The following is a 22,513-nucleotide window of genomic DNA, read 5'->3' on the forward strand; positions in this document are numbered from 1 at the left end:
AGGGGGGATGGAGAGGGAAGGGGGGATGGCGGTGGGAGGGTTGGTCCCTAGCAGAGCTGCTGTGACAGACACAGAGAGAGACTCAGTCGGGGGAAGGAGGGAGTGAGGGAGGGAGGGGGAGCAGCTGTCAGCACAGTGTGGGAACAACTTAAAGAGACAGTGGACTGCGCTGTGCAGATGGACCGGCAGAAAGAAGAGCAGGGTAGCACAGCTCAGTGTTGAATAATCACAGCTAAAGAAGCTCAGGGCCCAGGTTGCAAGGCATGGTGGGAGAGGGAAGATGAGATCTATGTATGGGTGGAGAAGGATTGTGGGGAACCTGCCCGGTGGGGGACGAAGCCGGGTAGGATGGATCTGACTCAGGATTGGAGGTCTAAGCTGGAGGCTTAGGACATCTCAGAGGGATGAAGCTAGAGAGGCAGATTTTGCTGCCCTTAAAATCCCGCAGCAGACTCCGCTAAGTCGTTGCTTCTTTCCCTCTGAGAGCGGGCTGAGCATTGCTCCCCCTTTTCCAAAGCAGCTAATCAGGCCTCATCATTTAACCCCCGCAACACCGAAGCCTAACTTCCTGGAGCTCTCCCTCTTCCCTTCTCTGGCAGGATCGCTGGAAATTTAGCTAAGCCTATAATCTCAGCTCAGTTTGTGGAGGGGAAAGAGACAATGGGGCAGCTAACCCATTCCCCTCCTAATGCATTAAGGGATAATCTTCCACCTGCTAAGAGGTGACCCTGATACAACCTTTGATAGGTAAAAGAGAAATTGGCCGCCAGGAGGAAGTAACTAAATCAGCAGTGACACCTTACGGCTGACTACGAGCATTGTAGCATGCTGGTTTTCTGAAAACAGGGATGGGCAGAAGTGGTTGGGCTAGCTGGGTGGATGTGAGTGATTTTCTCCCCGTGTCTTTTAGCCTGTGGTAGGTCTAGGTTTCCAGGGAGTCTCCCACCTGGCAGTTACATAGACGGCAAAGCAGAATTCCATTTTCCAGACGTGCACCAGGATCCAACGCAGGACATAGTAGAGACTGGGGTAAGCAACCAAACCCAGAAGGAAGAAGTAGGAGAACTGTCAAAGCAAAGGACAGGATTCAATGGTTAAGGCAACCAATTTTGGTCGAAGCAACACTGGTCTTCTTGCCTTTCCTCCGAAACCCACAAGAATCTTTGAGCATCAGTTTGGTAAGGTGGGTTTCGTCGGCTTATTAATGACACACCCTCAACTTCCCACTTTTTGAGGACAGTGCAACTGTTCCATTGGCTGCTCAAGCTTTTTTCAGGCATAAATGCACGGAGATCCAATTTATCAGGCGCTATTAGTTCCACTTTGACTTAACTTTTACTGCGGGAAGCAATAAATCTCTGATATGTTTTTTTTAAAAAAAACAACAACCCAAGACTAGTACCAGTTTGCTGTTTCTGAAATACTTCAGAGATTTTACCGGTTACAGACTAAGCATACCTTGTCCTTGCCACAGTTCCAGCAAAGGAAATGGCCTTTTTTGTCTTTAAATAACCAGTTCATTATAAACAAAGTGAGGTTGTGATGGCGTTGACTAAACGTATGAATATGTGTATAATAAAAAATGTTGGTTGATTAAATACATAATGGGGAGGGTCTTGTTGGATCAGATCAGAGGCCTATCAAGAACTGTGGAATTTGTTATTAGACTTTGGGGGTAGTATACCACCTGGAGGAGGTATAAACAATACTGCCTAAATATAAGAAAAAATATGAAGGGATTTGTGTGCAGTTATCTTGGAAGTATGCCTAACAGGCAAATATCTGAAGGATTGTCCCATAAATTACACAGCAAATTTTTTGGGGGGGTCTCTCCAAGCCTAGGACCCAAACAAGGATTACTTGAACAGGGATTTGATGAAAGATTAAGACCTCCTTGTTGATGCAAACATTTAAGAGCAGAGTTGATCATCTGAGAAGCTGGTGGACCCCCCTCCCCCCACTGTCATTAAGCAGAGGTAAGATAACTAACCACTGTATCTGGGAGGAGATCTTTTCTTCCTTTCCCCTCCTACTGTGGATTGAAACTCTTCACCATTCCAGGTAAGAGATCAGTTGGGTTTGCGTAATGTGTGTACTAATCTATAATGTCATCTCTTTTGACTTTTGTTAACTTGGTTGGGCACTGTGGTTTCTAGAAACACAATTAACAGCTCAGCGTGTTAGTGAACCCGTCCAATTGTGACTTATTTAATACACTGATTAGGCAAGCTGGGGCTAACAGACAAACATGTATTTACCCGTATGTAAACCCAGCCAGCTTCTTCCCCTGTTTACTGCCTCTGTGAAACTGATGGAGAAGGAATGTGTACATACTAAGACCTTAGCTGTTTACTCACCAGTTCCTCTGCCATCCTAGTGAACCCAGGAAAGGTGAGAAATGAAATCCATGTTATTCCATAGGTCCTCCTTCATGGAGGGTACTTCATGTTATCAAGATGCTTCCCTGAGGGGCTAATTAAGACACCATTGAAACATGCATAACATAGAAGAGTTTTACTTTTATAGTTAATGAAGCAGTCAAGTCGGAACATTTGGTTGATTAATTCAGTGGAAGAAATGACTTGTGTTGTGACAGTGAAATAATGCATTGCCTAAGAGTGATCAGAATAGCACAAGCTAATTCAATGGCATTTCAAAACACAGTGATAAGGATTACTTGGGCAAGTCTTTGCTCAGCCTACCTCCTAGGGTTAGTGTAATTCTAAACTGGGGGAGGGCATGGCACGCACACACACACACACACGAGGATAAGCTTCTGGAAGGAAGAATGTGACAAAATACTTAACAAAATAAGTGTTTGTGTAGGGAATGTGGAATAAGGGACAAGTAAACAGCAGTTTTTTAATCGTAATAAAACACAAAGCAGTGAAAACTGCCAATCTTTAAATCTCATTAATTTGAATAAGTTATTTTCAGTGCTATCTGGCTAAGCACATTTCACATGGATGGACTTGCTCTAGATGTGTCGATATAGAATTGCAGCCGAAATCAATTGTTTTGAAAATAATGGTACTGGAATTGATTTACTTTGGGCAAGAGAGATGCAGAAATTATGTGTAGTATGTAAATACATAACCCAAGCTACATTCACCATTGTTGTTGTTAGCTGCGAAGTCGTGTCCGACCCATCGCGACCCTATGGACAACATTCCTCCAGGCCTTCCTGTCCTCTACCATCTTCTGGAGTCCATTTAAGCTCACGCCTACTGCTTCAGTGACTCCATCCAGCCACCTCATTCTCTGTCGTCCCCTTCTTCTATTGCCCTCGATCTTTCCCAGCATTAGGCTCTTCTCCAGTGAGTCCTTCCTTCTCATTAGGTGGCCAAAGTATTTGAGTTTTAGCTTCAGGATCTGGCCTTCTAAAGAGCAGTCAGGATTGATCTCCTCTAGGACTGACCGGTTTGATCGCCTTGCAGTCCAAGGGACTCGCAGGAGTCTTCTCCAGCACCATAGTTCAAAGGCCTCAATTCTTTGGCGCTCAGCCTTTCTTATGGTCCAGCTTTCACAGCCATACATTGCAACTGGGAAGACCATAGCCTTGACTATACGCACTTTTGTTGACAGGGTGATGTCTCTGCTTTTTAGTGTGCTGTCTAGATTTGCCATGGCTTTCCTCCCAAGGAGCAAGCGTCTTTTAATTTCTTGGCTACAGTCCCCATCTGCAGTGATCTTGGAGCCCAGGAAAATAAAATCTGTCACTACCTCCATTTCTTCCCCATCTATTTGCCAGGAATTGAGAGGGCCAGATGCCATGATCTTGGTTTTCTTAATGTTAAGTTTCAACCCAAGTTTTGCACTCTCCTTCTTCACCTGCAACAAGAGGCTCTTTAGTTCTTCTTCACTTTCTGCCATTAGAGTGGTATCATCTGCGTATCTTAGGTTGTTGATATTTCTTCCGGCAATCTTAATTCCAACTTTTGATTCATCTAGCCCTGCCTTTCTCATGATGTGCTCTGCATATAAGTTAAATAGGCAGGGCGACAGTATACAGCCTTGCCGGACTCCTTTCCCAATTTTGAACCAATCAGTGGTTCCGTGTCCAGTTCTCACTGTTGCTTCTTGACCCGCATATAGGTTTCTCAAGAGACAAATAAGATGGTCTGGTACTCCCATCTCTTTAAGAACTTGCCACAGTTTGTTATGATCCACACAATCAAAGGCTTTAGCATAGTCAATGAAGCAGAAGTAGATGTTTTTCTGGAACTCTCTAGCTTTCTCCATGATCCAGCGTATGTTGGCAATTTGATCTCTAGTTCCTCTGCCTCTTCGAAATCCTGCCTGTACTTCTGGTAGTTCTCGATCCACATACTGCTGAAGTCTAGCTTGTAGGATTTTAAGCATGACTTTGCTAGCATGAGAAATGAGTGCAATGGTGCGATAGTTTGAACATTCTTTGGCATTGCCTTTTTTTGGAATTGGAATGTAAACTGATCTTTTCCAATCCTGTGGCCACTGTTGAGTTTTCCAAATTTGCTGGCAAATTGAGTGTAGCACTTTTACTGCATTGTCTTTTAAGATTTTGAATAGCTCAGCTGGAATACTGTCACCTCCACTAGCTTTGTTGTTGCTCAGCTTTTCTAAGGCCCACTTCACTTCACATTCTAGGATGTCTGGCTCGAGGTCAGTGACCACCTCATTGTGATTATCAGGGACGTTAAGCTCATTCTTGTATAGTTCTTCTGTGTAATTTTGCCACCTCTTCTTAATCTCTTCTGCCTCTGTTAGGTCCCTGCCATTTTGGTCCTTTATCATGCCCATTTTTGCATTAAACGTTCCCTTCATCTCTCCAATTTTCTTGAAAAGATCTCTGGTCCTCCCTATTCTATTGTTTTCTTCTATTTCTTTGCACTGTTCATTTAAGAAGGCATTCTTATCTCTTCTAGCTATTCTCTGGAATTCTGCATTCAATTGGGCGTATCTTTCTTTTTCTCCCTTGCCTTTCGCTTCCCTCCTTTTCTCAGCTATTTGCAAAGCTTCCTCAGACAGCCATTTTGCTTTCTTGCATTTCTTTTTCTTTGGGATGGTTTTGGTTGCTACCTGTTGTACAATGTCGCGAACCTCTGTCCATAGTTCCTCAGGCACTCTGTCTATCAGATCTAATTCCTTAAATCTATTTGTCACCTCTACTGTATATTCGACAGGGATATGATTTAATTCATACCTGAGTGGCCTAGTGCTTTTCCCTACTTTCTTCAGTTTAAGCCTAAACTTTGCAAGGAGAAGCTCATGGTCTGAGCCACAGTCAGCTCCTGGTCTTGTTTTTACTGACTGTATAGAGCTTCTCCATCTTTGGCTGCAGAGCATATAGTCAATCTGATTTCTGTGTTGACCGTCTGGTGATGTCCATGTGTAGAGCCGTCTCTTGGGTTGTTGGAAAAGAGTGTTTGCTATGACCATCGTATTCTCTTGACAAAATTCTATCAGCCTGTGCCCTGCTTCATTTTGTACTCCAAGGCCAAACTTGCCTGTTATTCCAGTTATCTTTTGGCTTCCTACTTTAGCATTCCAATCCCCCATGATGATAAGGACATCGTTTTTTGGTGTTAGTTCTATAAGGTGCTGTAGGGCTTCATAGAACCGGTCAATTTCATCCTCTTCAGCACTGGTGGTTGGGGCATAGACTTGGACTACTGTGATATTGAATGGTTTGCCTTGGATTCGAACTGAGATCATTCTGTCATTTTGAGGATTGTATCCCAGTATTGCTTTTCCTACTCTTTTATTGACTATGAAGGCTACTCCATTTCTTCTGAGGGATTCTTGCCCGCAGTAGTATACCTGATGGTCATCTGAATTAAATTCACCCATTCCTGTCCATTTTAGTTCGCTGATACCTAAGATGTCGATGTTCAGTCTTGTCATCTCTTGTTTGACCACGTCCAGCTTTCCTTGATTCATGGATCTTATATTCCAGGTTCCTATGGAGAAAAAATCTTTACAGCATCGGACTTTCCTTTCACCACCAGACACATCCACAGCTGAGCGTCCTTTCGGCTTTGGCCCAGTCGCTTCATTCTTTCTGGCGCTACTAGTACTAGCCCTCTGCTCTTCCCCAGTAGCATATTGGACGCCTTCCGACCTGAGGGGCTCATCTTCCAGCGTCATATCGTTTTGCCTTTTGGTACTGTCCATAGGGTTTTCATGGCAAAGATACTGGAGTGGGTTGCCATTTCCTTCTCCAGTGGATCACGTTTTGTCAGAACTCTCGGCTATGACCTGTCCGTCTTGGGTGGCCCTGCACGGCATAGCTCATAGCTTCATTGAATTACGCAAGCCCCTTCGCCACGACAAGGCAGTAATCCATGAAGGGGACATTCACCATATCTCCTGAATAAATTCCCTATTCTCTGATCCACATCCTAGGTAGGTGTATTTATTTTTTATCTTTAATTCAGACCTTGCACTTGATCTGGGATGCCTTCTCTTTACAGCAGAAAATTCTTTTCCTAATACTAACTTATTACTGTTGACCTAAGCTGAAATGAAGCTTGTTGCTTCAGACTGGAAAAATAACAAGGAATAAGAATTACAAAGAAAATGGGTAGGAGATACTATATCAATTTACCCTACAGTTTGTATACAGTGACTTGGTTCATGCAGCCATAATGTGATTTACTTTGCTTTGGCTTGTATGTGAACAGTTGTGGCCTATTGTTTGGTGCATTAGGCAGCCACCCACGGTTCAACCAACTAACCATGATTTGCAAATGGTTTAGTTATTATGTGAATGTGACTAGCGTTAAAAGTAGAGTTGCAACTCTGGATTGCAAAGGATTAGTCTTATTTTAGCACAACATGCAATCAATTTAGTGTCCTGGAGGATTTAGTTGTGTTTTGAATATAGTCCAGACAGGGCAAAAAGAGCCAATTTTCCAAGACACAGATATGCCCACAGAATTTGTATAAAATGCCTCCCTTGATTATGCCTTTAAGACATTAATTCTTAATTTATTGAAATATAAACATTAAGTATGTATTTATGTTATCAATTTCTGTCTCCATTTCAGCTCAAGCAGCTGTAAGAGTTACAGAAAGCAAAAAGAAATATGGAGAAATCTCTCTCACACACACATGCACACGCACACACACACACACACACACACAGAGAGAGACAAATCCAGTCAGCTGGATAATGAATTACTTATACATAATTGACACATTTCACATATTTAGTAAGCTTTACCAACAATTCACTGTTAAAGATTACATTTCTTTAAGGGGTCTAATAATTCACCAGGGAAGCAATGATTTATGTTTTTAATTCTCTTGTGTGTTAATGGATTTTAAGGGCAGGACAGTTTGTTACTAATAATATGTGTATATATGCCTTCGTGTTAGTTTATGCCTCCTGGCAACTGCCTGGACACGTCCCTGCAGTTTTCTTTGCAAAGTTTTTGGAAGTGGTTTGCCATTGCCTGCTTCCTAGAGCCAAGAGTGACTGGCCCAAGGTCAACCAGCTGGTTTCATACTTATGGCAGGACTGGACTACAACTCTCAGCCTCCCCGTTTCTTGCCTGATGCCTTAACTCAGGGGTGTTAAACTGCCAGCCCCCAGGGCTGGCTGCATCATACGGAGGCCGTGCCCACCCCAGCTCCGGCAATGCAAAAAAAAAAGTCACGATATGTTGCAACACGTCACATGACCCAGCGAGTTTGACACCCGTGCCTTAACTACTATATCAAACTAACTTTCTAATAATAATGAGTTCTTAATTATTTTGATAATGCACGAGACAGAATTAGCTGAAAAGGCAAACAATCTGCAAACGATTAATAAAAGTCTAGGGACATAATTAAAAAAAACACGGGACTAAAATAAATATAAAGAAAACCAAATTAATGACAACAGCTACAATAACCAGCCTTAGACTTGACAATTAAGATTTTTTTTTTAAAATTCCATTTATATCCCGCCCTTCTCCGAAGACTCAGGGCGGCTTACAAGCTTAGCAGTAGCCTTCATTCTATGTATATGCCTGCTTATTAGGGCTTTCACACCCCTCCCAAGTGGCATTATTACAAAGTCAGCTTAATTGCCCCCAACAATCTGGGTCCTCATTTTACCTACCTCAGAAGGATGGAAGGCTGAGTCAACCTTGAGCCTGGTGGGATGCGAACCTGCACTAATTGCAGGCAGCTGGTGTTACTTAAGGAGGCATTAGCCCACTGCTCCACCAAGGCTCATATACTGTATTAGTTTAGTTAGTTTAGTTTTATTTAATTTGTATACCGCCCTTCTCCTTGGTAGGGACTCAGGGCGGTTCACAGGGCATATATAAAAAAGACAATACAAAAATTAAAAAAAGATTAAACCCATGCCCAGTTAAAAACAGTAATACAAATCTAAAACGACAAATTAAAACCCATAATCCCCCGTCAGGCCAGACCAGCCATTTCAAATAGGTGGGTCTTCAGGCCACGACGGAAAGTTCGGAGGTCTGATGCCGTCCGGAGCTCCACCGGCAGTTGGTTCCATAATACCGGAGCGCCCACAGAGAAGGTCCTCCCCCTGGGGGCCACCAGTCGGCATTCCTTGACTGGCGGCACCCTGAGGAGGCCCTCTCTGTGGGAACGCACAGGGCGGAGGGGAGTTGATGCCGGCAGCAGGTGGTCCCTGAGGTATCCCGGACCCATGCCATGTAGGGACTTAAAGATCGTAACCAAAACCTTGAATGAGGTAGTGGATAGCTTTTGCCTTTTAGGATCAACTATCACAAGAAACAAGAATTCGTGAAATACAGTACATTGCAAACCAGCAATGCTAAAACGCCCATTGAAGGCCTTGGAAAAGATATTCAAATGCTGTGATGTCTATAGCTACAAAAATCAGAATCACAGAATCAATGGTGTGTTCTACCGTGTTTCCCCCAAAATAAGACCAACTGGATAATAAGCCCTAGCATGATTTTTTCAGGATGCTCATATACTGTAAGCCCCACCCCCAAAATAAGCCCCAGTTAAGATTGTCAACCAGACGGACGCATTTAGTACTATATTGCCCTGAAAATAAGACCTAACCAGAAAATAAGCTCTAATGCATCTTTTGGAGCAAAAATTAATATAAGACCCAGTCTCATTTTTGGGGAAACAGGGTATGACAGCTTCTGGAAGTGAAAATTGGATTTTGAAGAATCAGGTTAGGCAGCCAAGAAAATAAACAAATGGATCACTGAACAAATCAAGCCAGTAAGTCTTGAGGCACAAATAACGTGGCTCAAATTATTCTGGACAGATTGTGTGAAGATCTAGCTCTCTAACGCTGGGAAAGGTGAAAGGAAAGAGAAGAGGATAGCCATGGATACGATGTTGGGAGACCCGAAGGCAGATCATCACGGAGACAATTTGCTGTATGTGGTCACTAATAGTCAACAATGACTTTATGGCACATGATCAGAGAAGCAACTGTTCAAATGTTTTATCCTCAATGGAAAATTAAATACTAATCCTAGAATGGAAATTCTATCATCTAATATGCTGCAGCCCGGTGCTCCCCAATATATTGGATTACAACTTCCAGATTTCCCAGCCTGAAAGGATTGCCATTGGTGGAGCCTATGAACATTTGAATATTTGCGAGGGGATGGGGGATATGCCATGATTTCTAAGTGTTGTCCCAACATACCTTTAATAGTTGTAATGTGCCTGTCGTAGCGTATCTTCTGCCGTATCATAGAGCCTAGATTTCCATCTGATGACTGCCCTAGGATAACGATATCTGGGCTGCAAATCTCTTGATGATTACTAGATGTCTGCAAAGGGGTTGTGGTTAGCCTCTGTTTACTGCTCTCTTGTGACCACCCAAAGTAACGTAGCACAAATTGGTAACAGCACTCTGGGCAGTTTACAGCATCAGCATATTGCCCCCAACAATCTGGCTTCTCATTTTACCAACTTCAGAAGGATGGAAAGCTGAGACAAGTTTCAGCCAGTCAGGATCAAACTCCTGGCTGTGGGTATACAGTTTGTCCCCAGCACTGTATTGTTAACCACTGCACCACCAAGGACCTATATCTATTTGAAACTGAATTGCACTTTATATAAAACCTTGATTTATTCCAACTCTGGGGAGGAGTTTCCCACTGAAGATGAGTACTTACGGATAAAATCACTCTTGAAGCTTTTACACTGACACTGACTTGGCCAGTCTTATAAATCTTTAAATAAACAATTAAATGCAATAGAAATTGTTAATGCATAACATCTGGGGAAGCAGTGGCCGACTATTCTCACAGAACCAATGATCTCAGCAAAAAGAGGAGCCGGCGAATGGAAGAGCTCCTTGAAACTCCAGATCAAGGAAAGGACTTGGTCTAGGACCATCCACAGGCTTGGTCCATACAGCGTCTACCCCCAAAGAGATTGCAAAATAGCAATCTCCAGTGGGTTTGAGCACTCTAAGAGGCAGGGGAAAATAATCTTGCCCAGGGTGGGCAATTAATGTTCCCAAGGGGCCACATGAGAAACTGGAACTTTTGTGATGGTTGGAACCAATGTAAATTGATTTGGTGTCCTCAAATTCCATCGGCTCAACTCCTTAGGCTGCTCCAGGTGAGGGGTGAATGCTGCACAGGTGCAGAAGAGAACTTTCTCCTCTCATCCTTCTGTGACCACCAACCAATTCAAGGAGCCAGACCCAACTTAGCTTCTTCTGCTACACACACACACACACACACATCAATATACATTTGATTTCTAATTTCTGATTGACCTCATGTGGGCCAGACTGGGTCAGCCAAACGGCCTGGGGGGGCATAAAATGCCCAGGTCTGGTCTTGCCTAAGCCCAGATTCAGTGCCTTCAGACAGACACTGGGTTGGCCCACTACTTTAGGAATTTCTTGTTATTGACTTTCAAGATGTTAAGAATCTTCTGAAGGGCAAGTTTATTTCTACCCTTGATGAAAGAAGTTTTATATAAGTTTAAGGATTAGAAAAACTTTATTTATTTTTAAAAACAGCAAAAGGGGAACTAGAATGTTGACTTCTGAAAGTTAAAGAGCTAGGTTGACTTGGGAAAATATTTCCCGTGGGGTGTTTAAAATATTATAAAAAAATACATGAAGATTCTGAAATTAACTGTTAAGAAATCCTCCCATGGGAAAAATTTGCTGATTGGAAAATAAACATATAATGTGGGAACTTTGAAGGTTGACAGAGGGAACGAAGTATTACAATTAAAGGGGAGGAGAATGTTAAACACAATGGAGCAATACTATTTGACTGTTGAAGAAATTAAGTTTGTTTGGGAACAATGTCCTCAGAAATTGGTTATAAGATTGTCTGATATAATAAAAATGGATTTATCAGAGGATATAGGAGGACAGATTTTACTGGACAAAACAGAGATTGGGGCTGATTGAAAATGGACATGGAAAAAGATGCTGTGGGTTTGAAAATGGATTTATACCAAAGAGCAAGACTGATATTTAAAGGGATGCTACAGTATAATGAGTTTACATTTGAAACCAGCTAATGTCTTAATAATTAAAGAGGACGTACAAATACTGTAACAAACCAGAAGAATGATTTTGAAAGCCTTATTTGGTTTTATAAACAGGATGTGTTGAACTACTGAAGCTGTTCCTGAAAGGAGATAGAGAAAGTGATAAGAAATCAATTTGTGGGATATCATTTGATAGGGTTAAAGATTATGCTTTTAAAAAATAAATGGAAGATAAGTGAACTTATCTGACCAGGGTTAAAATATATGTGTTGTGGTTTCTGTTTCCTATTAACGACCAGGGCTGAATGATAAGGCTTTAAGGATCTGTGAATAAATGGGGAGGGATTTCTTCTGCTTTTCTTTAGAGGAAGGGATAACTTGGAATACAAAATGGACTAAAGTTAAAATAAGTTATTATTTCTAATAGCTCATCATTGCTTTTTGCTGATTAAAATTGAGTTTTTATAATTTGATCATTGATAAGGAATGAGATATGAGATCATTTTTAAAATTGAAACAAAAGAAAAAGTATTAGTTTGCTGCCACTGTTTCTACTTACAGTATCTGGAGGGGAAGTCATTTTTATATATCTTTTATTTTTTACTTTTATTTTTTTTCTATCTCTTTGCACTTTTTTCTTTACCCTTTAGTTTTTCTTCGTTTGAATTAGTTTATCTTCATATCTGTAACCTTGAACAACATTGTTTTAATAAATAAATGGTTAATACGTTAGTCTACTATGGTACAGTAGAAAACACAAAAATTATAGAAAAGTTGAACCCTCTTAGAATAGATAAATACATTTGTTTGTTAAAGTCGGAATCATGCTTCAAGGAATGCAGCCTTCCAGAAAAGTACGGTTAATGCAACACAACGAGCTAAACACTTTCCTTCAGTGACGTCATAGCCAGATGTGCCGGTGCTTAATGGCTTTTAAGGACCGGGGAGAGCATCTCTCCTCCCTTCAGACTAAATAAATTTACATTGTGAGCCCCGCCTCCTCCCCGCTTCCGCCAGCTGGGGGGCTAATTAACGAGTGATGATTGGCATATTTGAATTCCTGCGGAGCATCTTCGGGGGCCCCTTAAACATGCTGGCCAATGAAAAGCCCGCTCCTCTCTACCCTCCCGCCCACCTGCCACGAGCCTCTCTCGAGTCCCCGGAATACCCTGTGGCCGCCACCTTGAGTTTGCCGTTCCCATAGCAACGACAAAGGTGCCGCAACGAGAGCAGTCGGGGAAGGCGCTTTTTGCGCATGCGTAACATGGTAGCCGCTCTTCAAGGTAGAGACAGGAAAAGGAAGAGTTAAAAGTCCCACTGGATCAGGTGTCTTAAAGAGGAGTGGGGTCGCCATCCCATTTTATTTCCCTTGCCTTTCTTTGTTGCTTCTCCTTCTGGGCACAGAGGATGATTTAACGGGCCATCTGGAAGATAAACCGGCTTTCCCTTTGTATAGGATAAATTAATAATCATAATGGCTTAAACGTGCATGCCTCCACCAGTCAGGGCAGCTCGCAATCATCAAACGTCAATAAAATCAACAAAGCAAATGATCAAATATGATATTTAAGAATATTAATGTTGATAGATAATACAAAGTAAATATTAAATATTTAATAGTAAACATGACATATTATTAAAAATGTACTTGTTGATTTATACCCATTTTAAGAGTTTCCTTCCATATATGAGTTATCAAGTCGATAATGCAATCATACAGAAAACTCTTGCATAGTAGATTAAAGTTCTTACTATGCAAAGCATGGTAGGTAGACCACGATTTCTATAGCGACCAGAGGCACTTTGAGGCTTTTAGCAACAAATGCAAACCTTTGCAACCTTCAAAACGCAGGAAGCTCACCCAGGAAATCATTTTCACCTTAAAATGGTTTCACATATATATATATATAAAACATTGGAAAGTGTTTCCATGTTAGGGCTTTGGATTTATTTATTTTTTTGCTAGTTACAGTCTTGATGTAAGTAGTAAAAAAACAATGATGTTAAGATAATATGCTAAAGTGATATGCTGCCCATCTCATTCTGCAGAGCGACCCTGTATGTGATAATAGACTGGTTAAAAATGAGACTCAACAGCGCAAAAGTTAAGGCCGGCGTAGCCTGAGCAATTACATGTATAAACCTACAGAAAGGGAAAGGTAGAAAACAGAATGAAATCTGACAGCGGCTCTCCCTCCACCATTGAAAGACTGAATCTTCTTTTCCGCCAGCGCTGAGCGCTTGCGCTTGCGCACTACCGTAGAGCTGGAGCGCTTCTTTAGAACGAGGCAAATGCGCAGGTCCGGCATGCGGGAGAACGGACGCCGGAGGCCGCTACGAACTTCCAATTGGAACACGTCTTTTGAATCTTTCCCATCCCGTCTCATCATTCCGGGTTTATGATTGGTTGCCATAATGATCGAAGGGCCCGCCGAAGAGCAGACTTGTTGCTGGGTGGGTTTGTAAAAGAAACGAGCCGATGGACTCTGTACAGATTAAACGGGAAAGAAACAACAATCCTTTGTCCTGGGCTATTAGCAATATAAGAAATTAGCGTATAATTTATGCTGCTGATGGAATAGGAAAGGCTTGGATTCCCCATAAACATTGAAATATTGTCGTTCCACCCCCCCTTTTTATATCGATGGAAAAATCCTCCGCCTGCCTCTCCCCGATGACGTCAGTTCGGGGGGGGCAGTTGCCGTATTTCTGCCAGAACGTGGAGGAGGGGGGGCTTCTGCTTCAGATGGCGGATGACCCAGAACTGATAGGGGAAAGCGTTTCTCGATGACGTCACTGGTTCCCTTGAGTCTTCCGCGAGCCCAGACGGCTTCAGGAATTTTGGTCGCGATGGGAACCCGTAGGAGCCTGCCACAACGTCGGAGTGCAACTAGTTCCCTTGGCGACGGAAGAACGCGATTTTGATTTTAGATCCCAGGGTTTGTTTGGTGTTTTTTTTTATTTAGTCGATCCTTTTCTCCACGACGACCATGTGAAGTTAGGCCGAGAGAAGGAGCGACCCAGAGAAATTCGGGAAGCATTTGACCTGAAGTATTCCTGGCGGGAGGAGAACCCGAGAACTGTGAAAACGGACATTGGGTTGACTTCCTAGAATGAATTGAATTGAATTTTAATTTTATTAGATTTATATACCGCCCTTTCCCCGAAGGACTCGCCGGGTTATTGGTTGGTTCGCGAAGCGCATACTGTAATCTCGACGCTTATTTACATATTAACTAAGCAACTTGCTGGAACAGGGGTATTCAAACTTGGCCCTTTTATGACTTGTGGACTTCAACTCTCAGAATTCCTCAGCCAGCTTTGCTGGCTGAGGAATTCTGGGAGTTGAAGTCCACAAGTCATAAAAGGGCCAAGTTTGAAGACCCCTGTGCTGGAAGATGAGCGACGTCCATAGGGTGAATGCTAATGGGAAATGATTTAACGAGTTGTGGGGCTTGAGAGAGGAAGGTCGGATTAAGGATGCCTTCGTACTTTCTCACGCGGTGTTTTGCAAACCTAACAACTTTTAAGATTGCATAGACTTCAGCTCCCAGAATTCCCCAGCCAGCAATTACCTTACTGGCTGAGGAATTCTGGGACTTGAAGTCCACATAGCTTAAATGTGGCTAAGTCTGAATTCTCTAGTCTAGGGGTGAGAATTTTTTTTATGTAATATTCGCAATCAAGGGAAGCAATTTGAGGCAGGAAATTGTGCAGAAGGCCCAATAGAGATTTTTTATTTTATTTTTATTTTAATCCCATTTATAACCCGCCCTTCTCCGAAGACTCAGGGTGGCTTACAATCTAAGCACAAATCAAATGTGCTTAGCAATAGCCTTCATTCTATGTATATGCCTGCTTATTAGGGCTTTCGCCCCCCCCCCCAAGCGGCATTATTACAAAGTCAGCTTAATTGCCCCCAACAATCTGGGTCCTCATTTTACCTACCTGGGAAGGATGGAAGGCTGAGTCAACCTTGAACCTGGTGGGATGCGAACCTGCAATAATTGCAGGCAGCTGGTGTTACTTAAGGAGGCATTAGCCCACTGCTCCACCAAGGCTATTAACTATTGAATTCATATCCTGCAATCTGAAAAATAGTTGACATTTTCATTACAAATTCATTAGCTGATCTGAAAATCTGTGGTGCATGTAGAAGTTAGAAAAAAAAGACGAGGGCCTAAGATCGGCTCTTGAACAAGACTTGGCTTTCTTTAAATGTATGCTGCTTGAAAAGTATGCATAGGTATGTATTTATATGGAAACAGGAACTTAGATTAAGTCCTGACTGGTTTTTGATCAATGCCATTATGCTTATGTGATGAAATTTATTGACAATATTCTCTTTCTCTTAAGACTGTTTGACATCTATGGAGCCTCCAGACTCATTTCCCAACTGAGGAATGGCAGTAAGTGCAGCACCCATCTTAGATGGGTGTTAGATGCAGGCTGTTCAATAATTCCCCTCTCCTGGGTCTCCATCAGAATGGTACTGGACTTCATAAATATACCTACAGATCAGTTATCTTAGAAGCCCAGAGTTCAAACCCAAATATTTTGAACGCTGACAGTTGTGAAATAATCTCAGTGTTAAGCATTTGATAACTGTCATATATGTAACATATAGCACAAAATGCGGTAAGCATGTCATACTATGTGCTATATGTTACTTGGTTGTATTTGCTGTATAGCAGGAGCATTAATCTAAAAGATGACCTGACTTCCAAAGTTTTGATAACTAGAGGAGCTATACATTTGGTATAAAGACTTCCAGTCAGTGCTGTTTGATTTGTTAACGTTTAGTTGAGGTTTACCAGACAAGCCAATTTAGTCTAGTGGTTAAGGCATCAGGCTAGAAAGCAGAAGACCACGAGTTCAAATCACATCTTCGCCATGAAAGCTAGCTGGGTGACTTTGGGCCAGTTCCTCTCTCAGTTCAACCTAGTCATAGGGCTGTTGTGGAGAGAATAGGAGGAGGATGGTGTACTGGATATATTCACCACCTTGAGTTATTTATAAAAATAGTAAAGGCGAGATACACACATTAAATAAAAAATAAATAAAAAATTGATATTGAACCTAAGTGGTCTTGCATGCAACTCCCATTTATGCCTCCTTACTCCTCACCCCTCCTGCTGTCAACCTACCTTTGACTTTTTCCATCTTACAGACTCCACCGCTGAATCCTCCACCAGATCTCCCCTTTGCTGCCACCTTGTTCCTGCCCCTCCCTGCCATCGTTTTCTTGGTTGTTGGTTCCTACCTGCTGCTCCTCATTCTGGTCCTGGTCCTCAGACAGTGCCTACTGGTAACTGGGAGAAGTGATAGTCAGCAGTTGGGGATTTAGAGATGACAGGATAAATAAGATTTAAACTATTTTCCATATTAATACTGCTGTTATTTCAGCAGTATATTAAGAGAACAGTTCTCCATTGGAAAATGAGCAAAAATAATTCATTTAGGCACTAATCTTATGAAATCCTGACTGGATTCTCTCATTCACACAGATTGCATTGGTTATTCCATATAGTCAGATCTATTTTCCACTATTACCTTATTTAGTCTTACCTTAGCTTTTTCTCCAAAGATTGCCAACATGCATTGTTGCTGCTTAGACACTTATGGATTACAGGTAGTCCTTGATTTACAACCATTTCTTTAATGACTGGTACTGAAAAGAGTGGCTTATGACCATTTTTCAGACTTGCAACCGTTGCAGCGTCCCCAGGGCCACGTGATCAAAATTCAGACGCTTGGCAACTGGTTCATATTTATGACGGTTGCAATGTCCCGGGATCATGTAATCACCTTTTGTGACCTTTGGATGAACAAAGTCAATGGGGAAGCCAGATTTACTTAAGAACTGTGTTAGCAACTAAACAATTGCAGTGGTTCACCTAACTAAAAATGGGGCAAAACTCAATTGTCTCACTTAGCAACAGAAACTTTGGGCTCAAATGTGGTCATAAATCAAGGGCTACCTGTACTTGCAATATGTAAATCTAAGAAATAAATTATATAGGGGCTTTGACCAGTGAGACTCAATACAGGTGGAGTTGCTTGTAGTTATTTTGTAATTAAGCCATATCCTGTTTTGCTTTTTAATACTGCTGCTCAGGCCAGAGGTTTTTGTGCCAATTGCTGTTCCTGTGAGAAGCGGTCTTGGCCAACTATGTGTGAATGCTGTATGGCGTGTGCCGAATCATGTGACTGTGCCCTTCCCACTCCAACCCGTTGTCTAGATCACTGTTGTTCTTGTGCTAACGTAAGTTTTCTCAATGCCCTATTTTTCTAGAGTAAGAAGGTAGCTGGTTTAGATCATCAGTTGTTAGGACTCTGTTGAATGCCTATGGAAAAACCTTCAGCCTTTAGCAAATGCAAGAGGTGTCTGTGAAATGGAAAATATATATTTTGGTCCAACCTAAAATAAACACATTGTGTCCTTTAAGTTTTGCAAAATTATTCCAGATGGCTGTGGGTCAGTAGAATTGAAACCTTGAACATTTTGTTTTTTTCTGGATTTGGGTCAAAGGGCAAGGTTGGTGTTGGATTTAGACTGGGGAGCAGCGTTATTTGGCTATACAGATAGTCCTCATTGAAGGACCACTCAGTTAGCAACCATTCAAAGTTCAACAGCGCTGAAGAAGGGGCACTTGCAATAGGTCCTCCTGGTTGCAACCATTGCAGTGTCCTGTGGTCATGTGATTACGATTCAGGCACTTGGCAACTGATTTGTAATTACAACATTGTAGCATCCTGCAGTAACGTGATTGCCAGTTCCAACCTTCACTGCTGGCTTCTGATTGGCAAAGTCAATGAGGAAGCTGGTAGGAGGTTGCAAATGGCAGCTATGGCACCACAAGATGCTGTAACTGCACAAGATTCACCTAATGACAGCAAATGAGAGACTGCTGCAACCGCCAATTTAGAGTTGCCCGCTAGCATTTAAAAGTATGATTGATTAAACAAAATCAGGAACAACCCTCAATAAAACAGACAAGAGACAATGTCTGTTTTAAGCATGCGATGTCATCTCAAAGCCAAGAAAAATTAAATATTTTTAGAGTTTTTCTCCTCAAAGAGTAACAATCAGATTTGATAAATTGAATGATTTAAGTTATATTTTAATTTTTGAGCTGAAAAGCATAAATGACTGAGAAATAAAGTCAATACATGGTGGAGTAGGAACCATGATGTCATACTTAAGAATGAATGCAATACAGGTAATCCTCAATTTACAATCACAGTGGTGCCGGTCCATTGTGGTTGTAAGTCATGATAGTTGTAAATCAGGACACCCATGTGACCAACCCAATTTTACACTTTATTGTGACGGTTGTTAAGCAAACACCATGGCTGTAAAGCAAACCCATTGTTTGCTATGGGCCATTTTTGCTGAAAGCCAGAAGTAAATGTCGAGTTTCAGCAAAAATGCCCTAAAACATGTTCATGTGACTGCAGGATGCTGCAAACGGTAATGTCAGCTGGTTTCTGAGTGCCTGACATGCAATCACATGACGGGGTGGGTGGGGTGGGGAACGGCCATTGAAACTTCGGAACCAGGTCATTAGCCCTGGGGAGGTCTGTGATAACTTTGAACAATCACTAAGCAGCCAGTCATAAATTGAGAACTGCTTATATTTCTTCACTCAGGAACTGTCAATTAAATTCATATAGAATTTAATTGACTGTTCCTGAGTGAAGAAATATAAGTTCAGTTTGTCTCGGTCTTCGGTTAGATACAAACTCTGAAAGAAAATGAATTTCAGCATTCAGAGTGACTTCCAACTAATGTCCTTGATGCTGCCTATTATCTCTTCCTTAAACACAGATCACAATTCCAGCAGCTTTATGCTAATCACTCTGGAATATTGCTCCATGCCTTCAGTTTAAAGGGATTAATAGATTTTGATGGAGAACATTTTGTGGCTTAACAACGTATGATTTTTCTCTTCCCAACAGGGATTGGAACCAGCAAGTTGCTCCTTTCCACGCCTGTGTCCACTTTGTGACTGTGCCTGTACATACCAGCCCCCAGACTGCCAGAATATCAACTGTATTTGTTTTGAAATCAAATTGCGTTAAGGGATCTTAGCTTTCTAAATAAAAGAGATTTTTTATCTGGGTGCATGGAAAAATGTAGGCGACTGCAAGTGATGGTTAATACAACAAATTGTTGCTGACATTGGCAAAATTAACTTTTCTGTTGCCAAGAGATTTGAAATTTTGCACTTCTTTTTATAGCTTTTTTTTCTTCAAAACACCGATTTTTTTGATGATTGATACCATGTTTTATATGAACTGCTGCATTTATAATAAATTGAATTGTCTATCCTTGTCTAATTTTTGTATATGCATTAAAAGGCTAGTAAAAAACAATGTGGATGTAGATGTACAGTAGACACGTATAAATGCAAACAGTGAAGAGTTTGGATGCCAATTTTATGGAAGTGCTTGGGTGCTCATATGCACTTTGGTTGATAAATATGGGACTAAATGTGATTATTCAGTTCTGATTATTCAGATCTGATTGTTCAATTTTATTCAACTATTGTTCAACCAATGCATTTTTCTCTGCTTCCATGGTCACAAAAAAGTCTTCTTTACCTAAATCACTTTATTAGTTACAATCTGGAAACTCAAGTGAATTTTGCTTGTGGCATAAATAAGCACTCTACAATTTTGAAATTATTGATTTGTGCAGGTTCTGCAACTGAACTTGGAAGCCAAGGCAGCAGAAATGTACACAGAAATAACTGGAATAATAATACAGTTGGGAAGGGACGTTGGAGGTCTTCTAGTCCAACCCCCTGCTCAAGTATACCTTATACCATTTCAGACAAATAGTTGTCCAATTCAAAATCTTTGTGAACTCCCACAAGTACATCTTGACTGAATCTGCACATTATGCCAAGCCATCATGGAGCCAGTTTGAGTTACTATGTTGTGTGATCAATACATAACACCACAATGGTTTGTAAGCTGGCTTAACGTTTCATTATGATGCAGAGCTCTAGTTTATTCGAACTATAGATAAACAAGCCATAACCTGAACAGGGTATGTGAACTATTCATTTTTTTAACGTTCAACTTTAAAGAAATTTATATTTTAAGCTCATATTTTCCTACCAGGGAACTTAAAAACTGCATTTAAGAAGAAGGGTAGGTTGAAAAGGAATATGGGTTCATCCACTAACATTCTTGTCTGAGCAGGACTGCCAAGCTATATCCCCCTCCCTCCAGTCCCTGTTTGGTACTTTATAACACACCAGCTATTAAAAGTTCATCTTGCTCCGTTTTTTATCTTCCACTGAAAGATAACTGAGGTGCCTCATTTAGGTAGCACGTAGGCCAACGTTTTTGGTTATGGCCAGAAGGAAAAACCTCTGCACCAATGAAGCTTTGTGTTATTATGCCAAGCTGCCCAGGGCCATTAATCTATTTGTGCAAGGATCCAGATAGCCCAGCTCACATGTCTGTAACTACATAATGCTGTTCCTCACGTAGGTAAACAAATTAAGGCAAATGCTATCTTGGTTGCTGTCTTTGTAGCATAGTCAGAATTCTTTCAATAGGTCAAATGTTGCTCTCCAAAGCCATGGTTCTTGATTTAAAATATCAGTATACAGCATCAAATGAGCTACTATATATATGTGCACATGCACAAACCCACGCGTGTACCTTTTTCAGATCAGTACAGAAATATCAAGCAAAATACCTTCATCTTTTCACAAGTATTTATGTACACACACATATGGAGCTAAGGGAAATTGTGTACTTCTTTGAGTAAAGATTATCTGCAAATGACTTGAGGGCAAAACAATTTGAAGGGCAATGAACAAAACCAGGGTAAATATGTAACAATTGAGGATTAAGGTGTGAGGGCCTTTGATCTTAACTGACTTAAAAGATTGCTGCTATAATATGCCTCCCAGACTGACACAATTAGGCCTAAATATTTCTGCTTAGTCAAATGACCTTATAACAAGGTTAAAGCCCACTGAATTATGACTTTTTATTATGATGACAAAGATATGCAATTAAAGCAAACTGAGATGGTTATGTTCATTCCACAGGTAAGCTATGGTATGCTTCACTATTGATTGAATAAGTAGAAAAAATATGAAGACAAAAATCAGTGATAACAAAGAGAAATTGTTTACTGTAAGTTTGTTAGAAATTCTGAAAGTGGTTAAGAATTACGATTATGGAACACCCTTCTCTTTAAGATCTGAAAACACTGCTGCCACCGCCCCTCCCACCCCCACCCTTGAAACTTTTGGAAAGCTGTTAGGAATTGGCTTTTCCCCCAGGCACTTGGAATAGCTGGATAAATATAAGTTGTTGAATTAGGCATCTAGTTTTTCTTGTTCATTGTTTTATTGTGTTTCTTATTACTATTACCCGGAGTTGTATTTCACAAGATGGGAAGCCACAGATCACGTGTATGAGAGAGAGAGATAAGATTTAGGTAGAGGGCTGACCCTGTAGGGTGATGATTAGAGGTCTTAATACTCCATTCCTAGAAGTCAATTGGTTCTATATACTCTGGCCCTGCCATCTTGACTTTGTGCAGCTATATGTAATTACAACTGCCACGGGATGTTATCAAATGTCCTGCCTTTAACCCTGATATGTGAGACAGAGGGGGGAGGGTCCCAAAGCCTGCGAACCTGCCTGGTAAATTAGCAGGGACAATAAAGCTGATAAAAATGCCATCAAATATACAGCACAGAGTAGAGTGCTTGCACACACAACAAAAGGTTGAAAAAGCTTTTTTTCTCATTTGAAGGTGAAGTTAAAAATAAATAAATGTGAAGATCACAAATCGCATCTGAAGAGAATTTCCAGTCGAAATATACGAGAAAAAATAAAATCCCGCTAAGATTTACAATCACAGACTTTGTATAGAGAAAACAGACCAGAGGAAAGGAAAGGGGAAAGAGGAGAGGGAAAGGAGGGGAGGGGGAAAGGGAGAGAAGAGACTTGGCTCAAATTTGTTACCTATTTTTTAGGAATAAATAGATCACTGTGGGGAAAAAATCTCTGC

General features: G+C 41.3%; 1 protein-coding gene across 5 annotated transcripts; it reads left to right on the forward strand.

Moving 5' to 3' along the window:
• Positions 1–1,910: 1,910 nt before the first annotated feature.
• On the forward strand, positions 1,911–19,795 carry LOC308676507 (uncharacterized protein). Of its 5 annotated transcripts, XM_081342340.1 has the most exons (6): positions 14,181–14,709; positions 14,853–14,879; positions 15,820–15,872; positions 16,634–16,771; positions 17,582–17,728; positions 19,426–19,795. In XM_081342340.1, exons 3-6 carry the CDS (start codon positions 15,867–15,869, stop codon positions 19,546–19,548), a joined length of 414 nt encoding a protein of 137 aa, XP_081198466.1. In that variant the 5' UTR covers positions 14,181–14,709; positions 14,853–14,879; positions 15,820–15,866; the 3' UTR covers positions 19,549–19,795. The 5 variants fall into 5 exon arrangements, with proteins under 5 accessions (XP_081198468.1, XP_081198465.1, XP_081198466.1 ...); XM_081342342.1 differs by lacking the exons at positions 14,181–14,709; positions 14,853–14,879 and adding an exon at positions 1,911–1,976; XM_081342339.1 differs by lacking the exon at positions 14,853–14,879 and having other exon boundaries at positions 14,175–14,402.
• The last annotated feature ends 2,718 nt before the right edge of the window (positions 19,796–22,513 follow it).

The sequence above is a fragment of the Vipera berus genome (genome assembly GCF_964194415.1).
Source record: "Vipera berus genome assembly, chromosome: W".
NCBI lineage: Eukaryota > Metazoa > Chordata > Lepidosauria > Squamata > Viperidae > Vipera > Vipera berus.

Excerpts from the sequence above, each read along its gene's own strand:
- LOC308676507 (XM_081342342.1), top strand. Across the intron at positions 16,772-17,581 it reads TCCTCAGACAGTGCCTACTG|GCCAGAGGTTTTTGTGCCAA; the intron begins GTAACTGGGAGA and ends ACTGCTGCTCAG. Across the intron at positions 17,729-19,425 it reads ACTGTTGTTCTTGTGCTAAC|GGATTGGAACCAGCAAGTTG; the intron begins GTAAGTTTTCTC and ends TCTTCCCAACAG.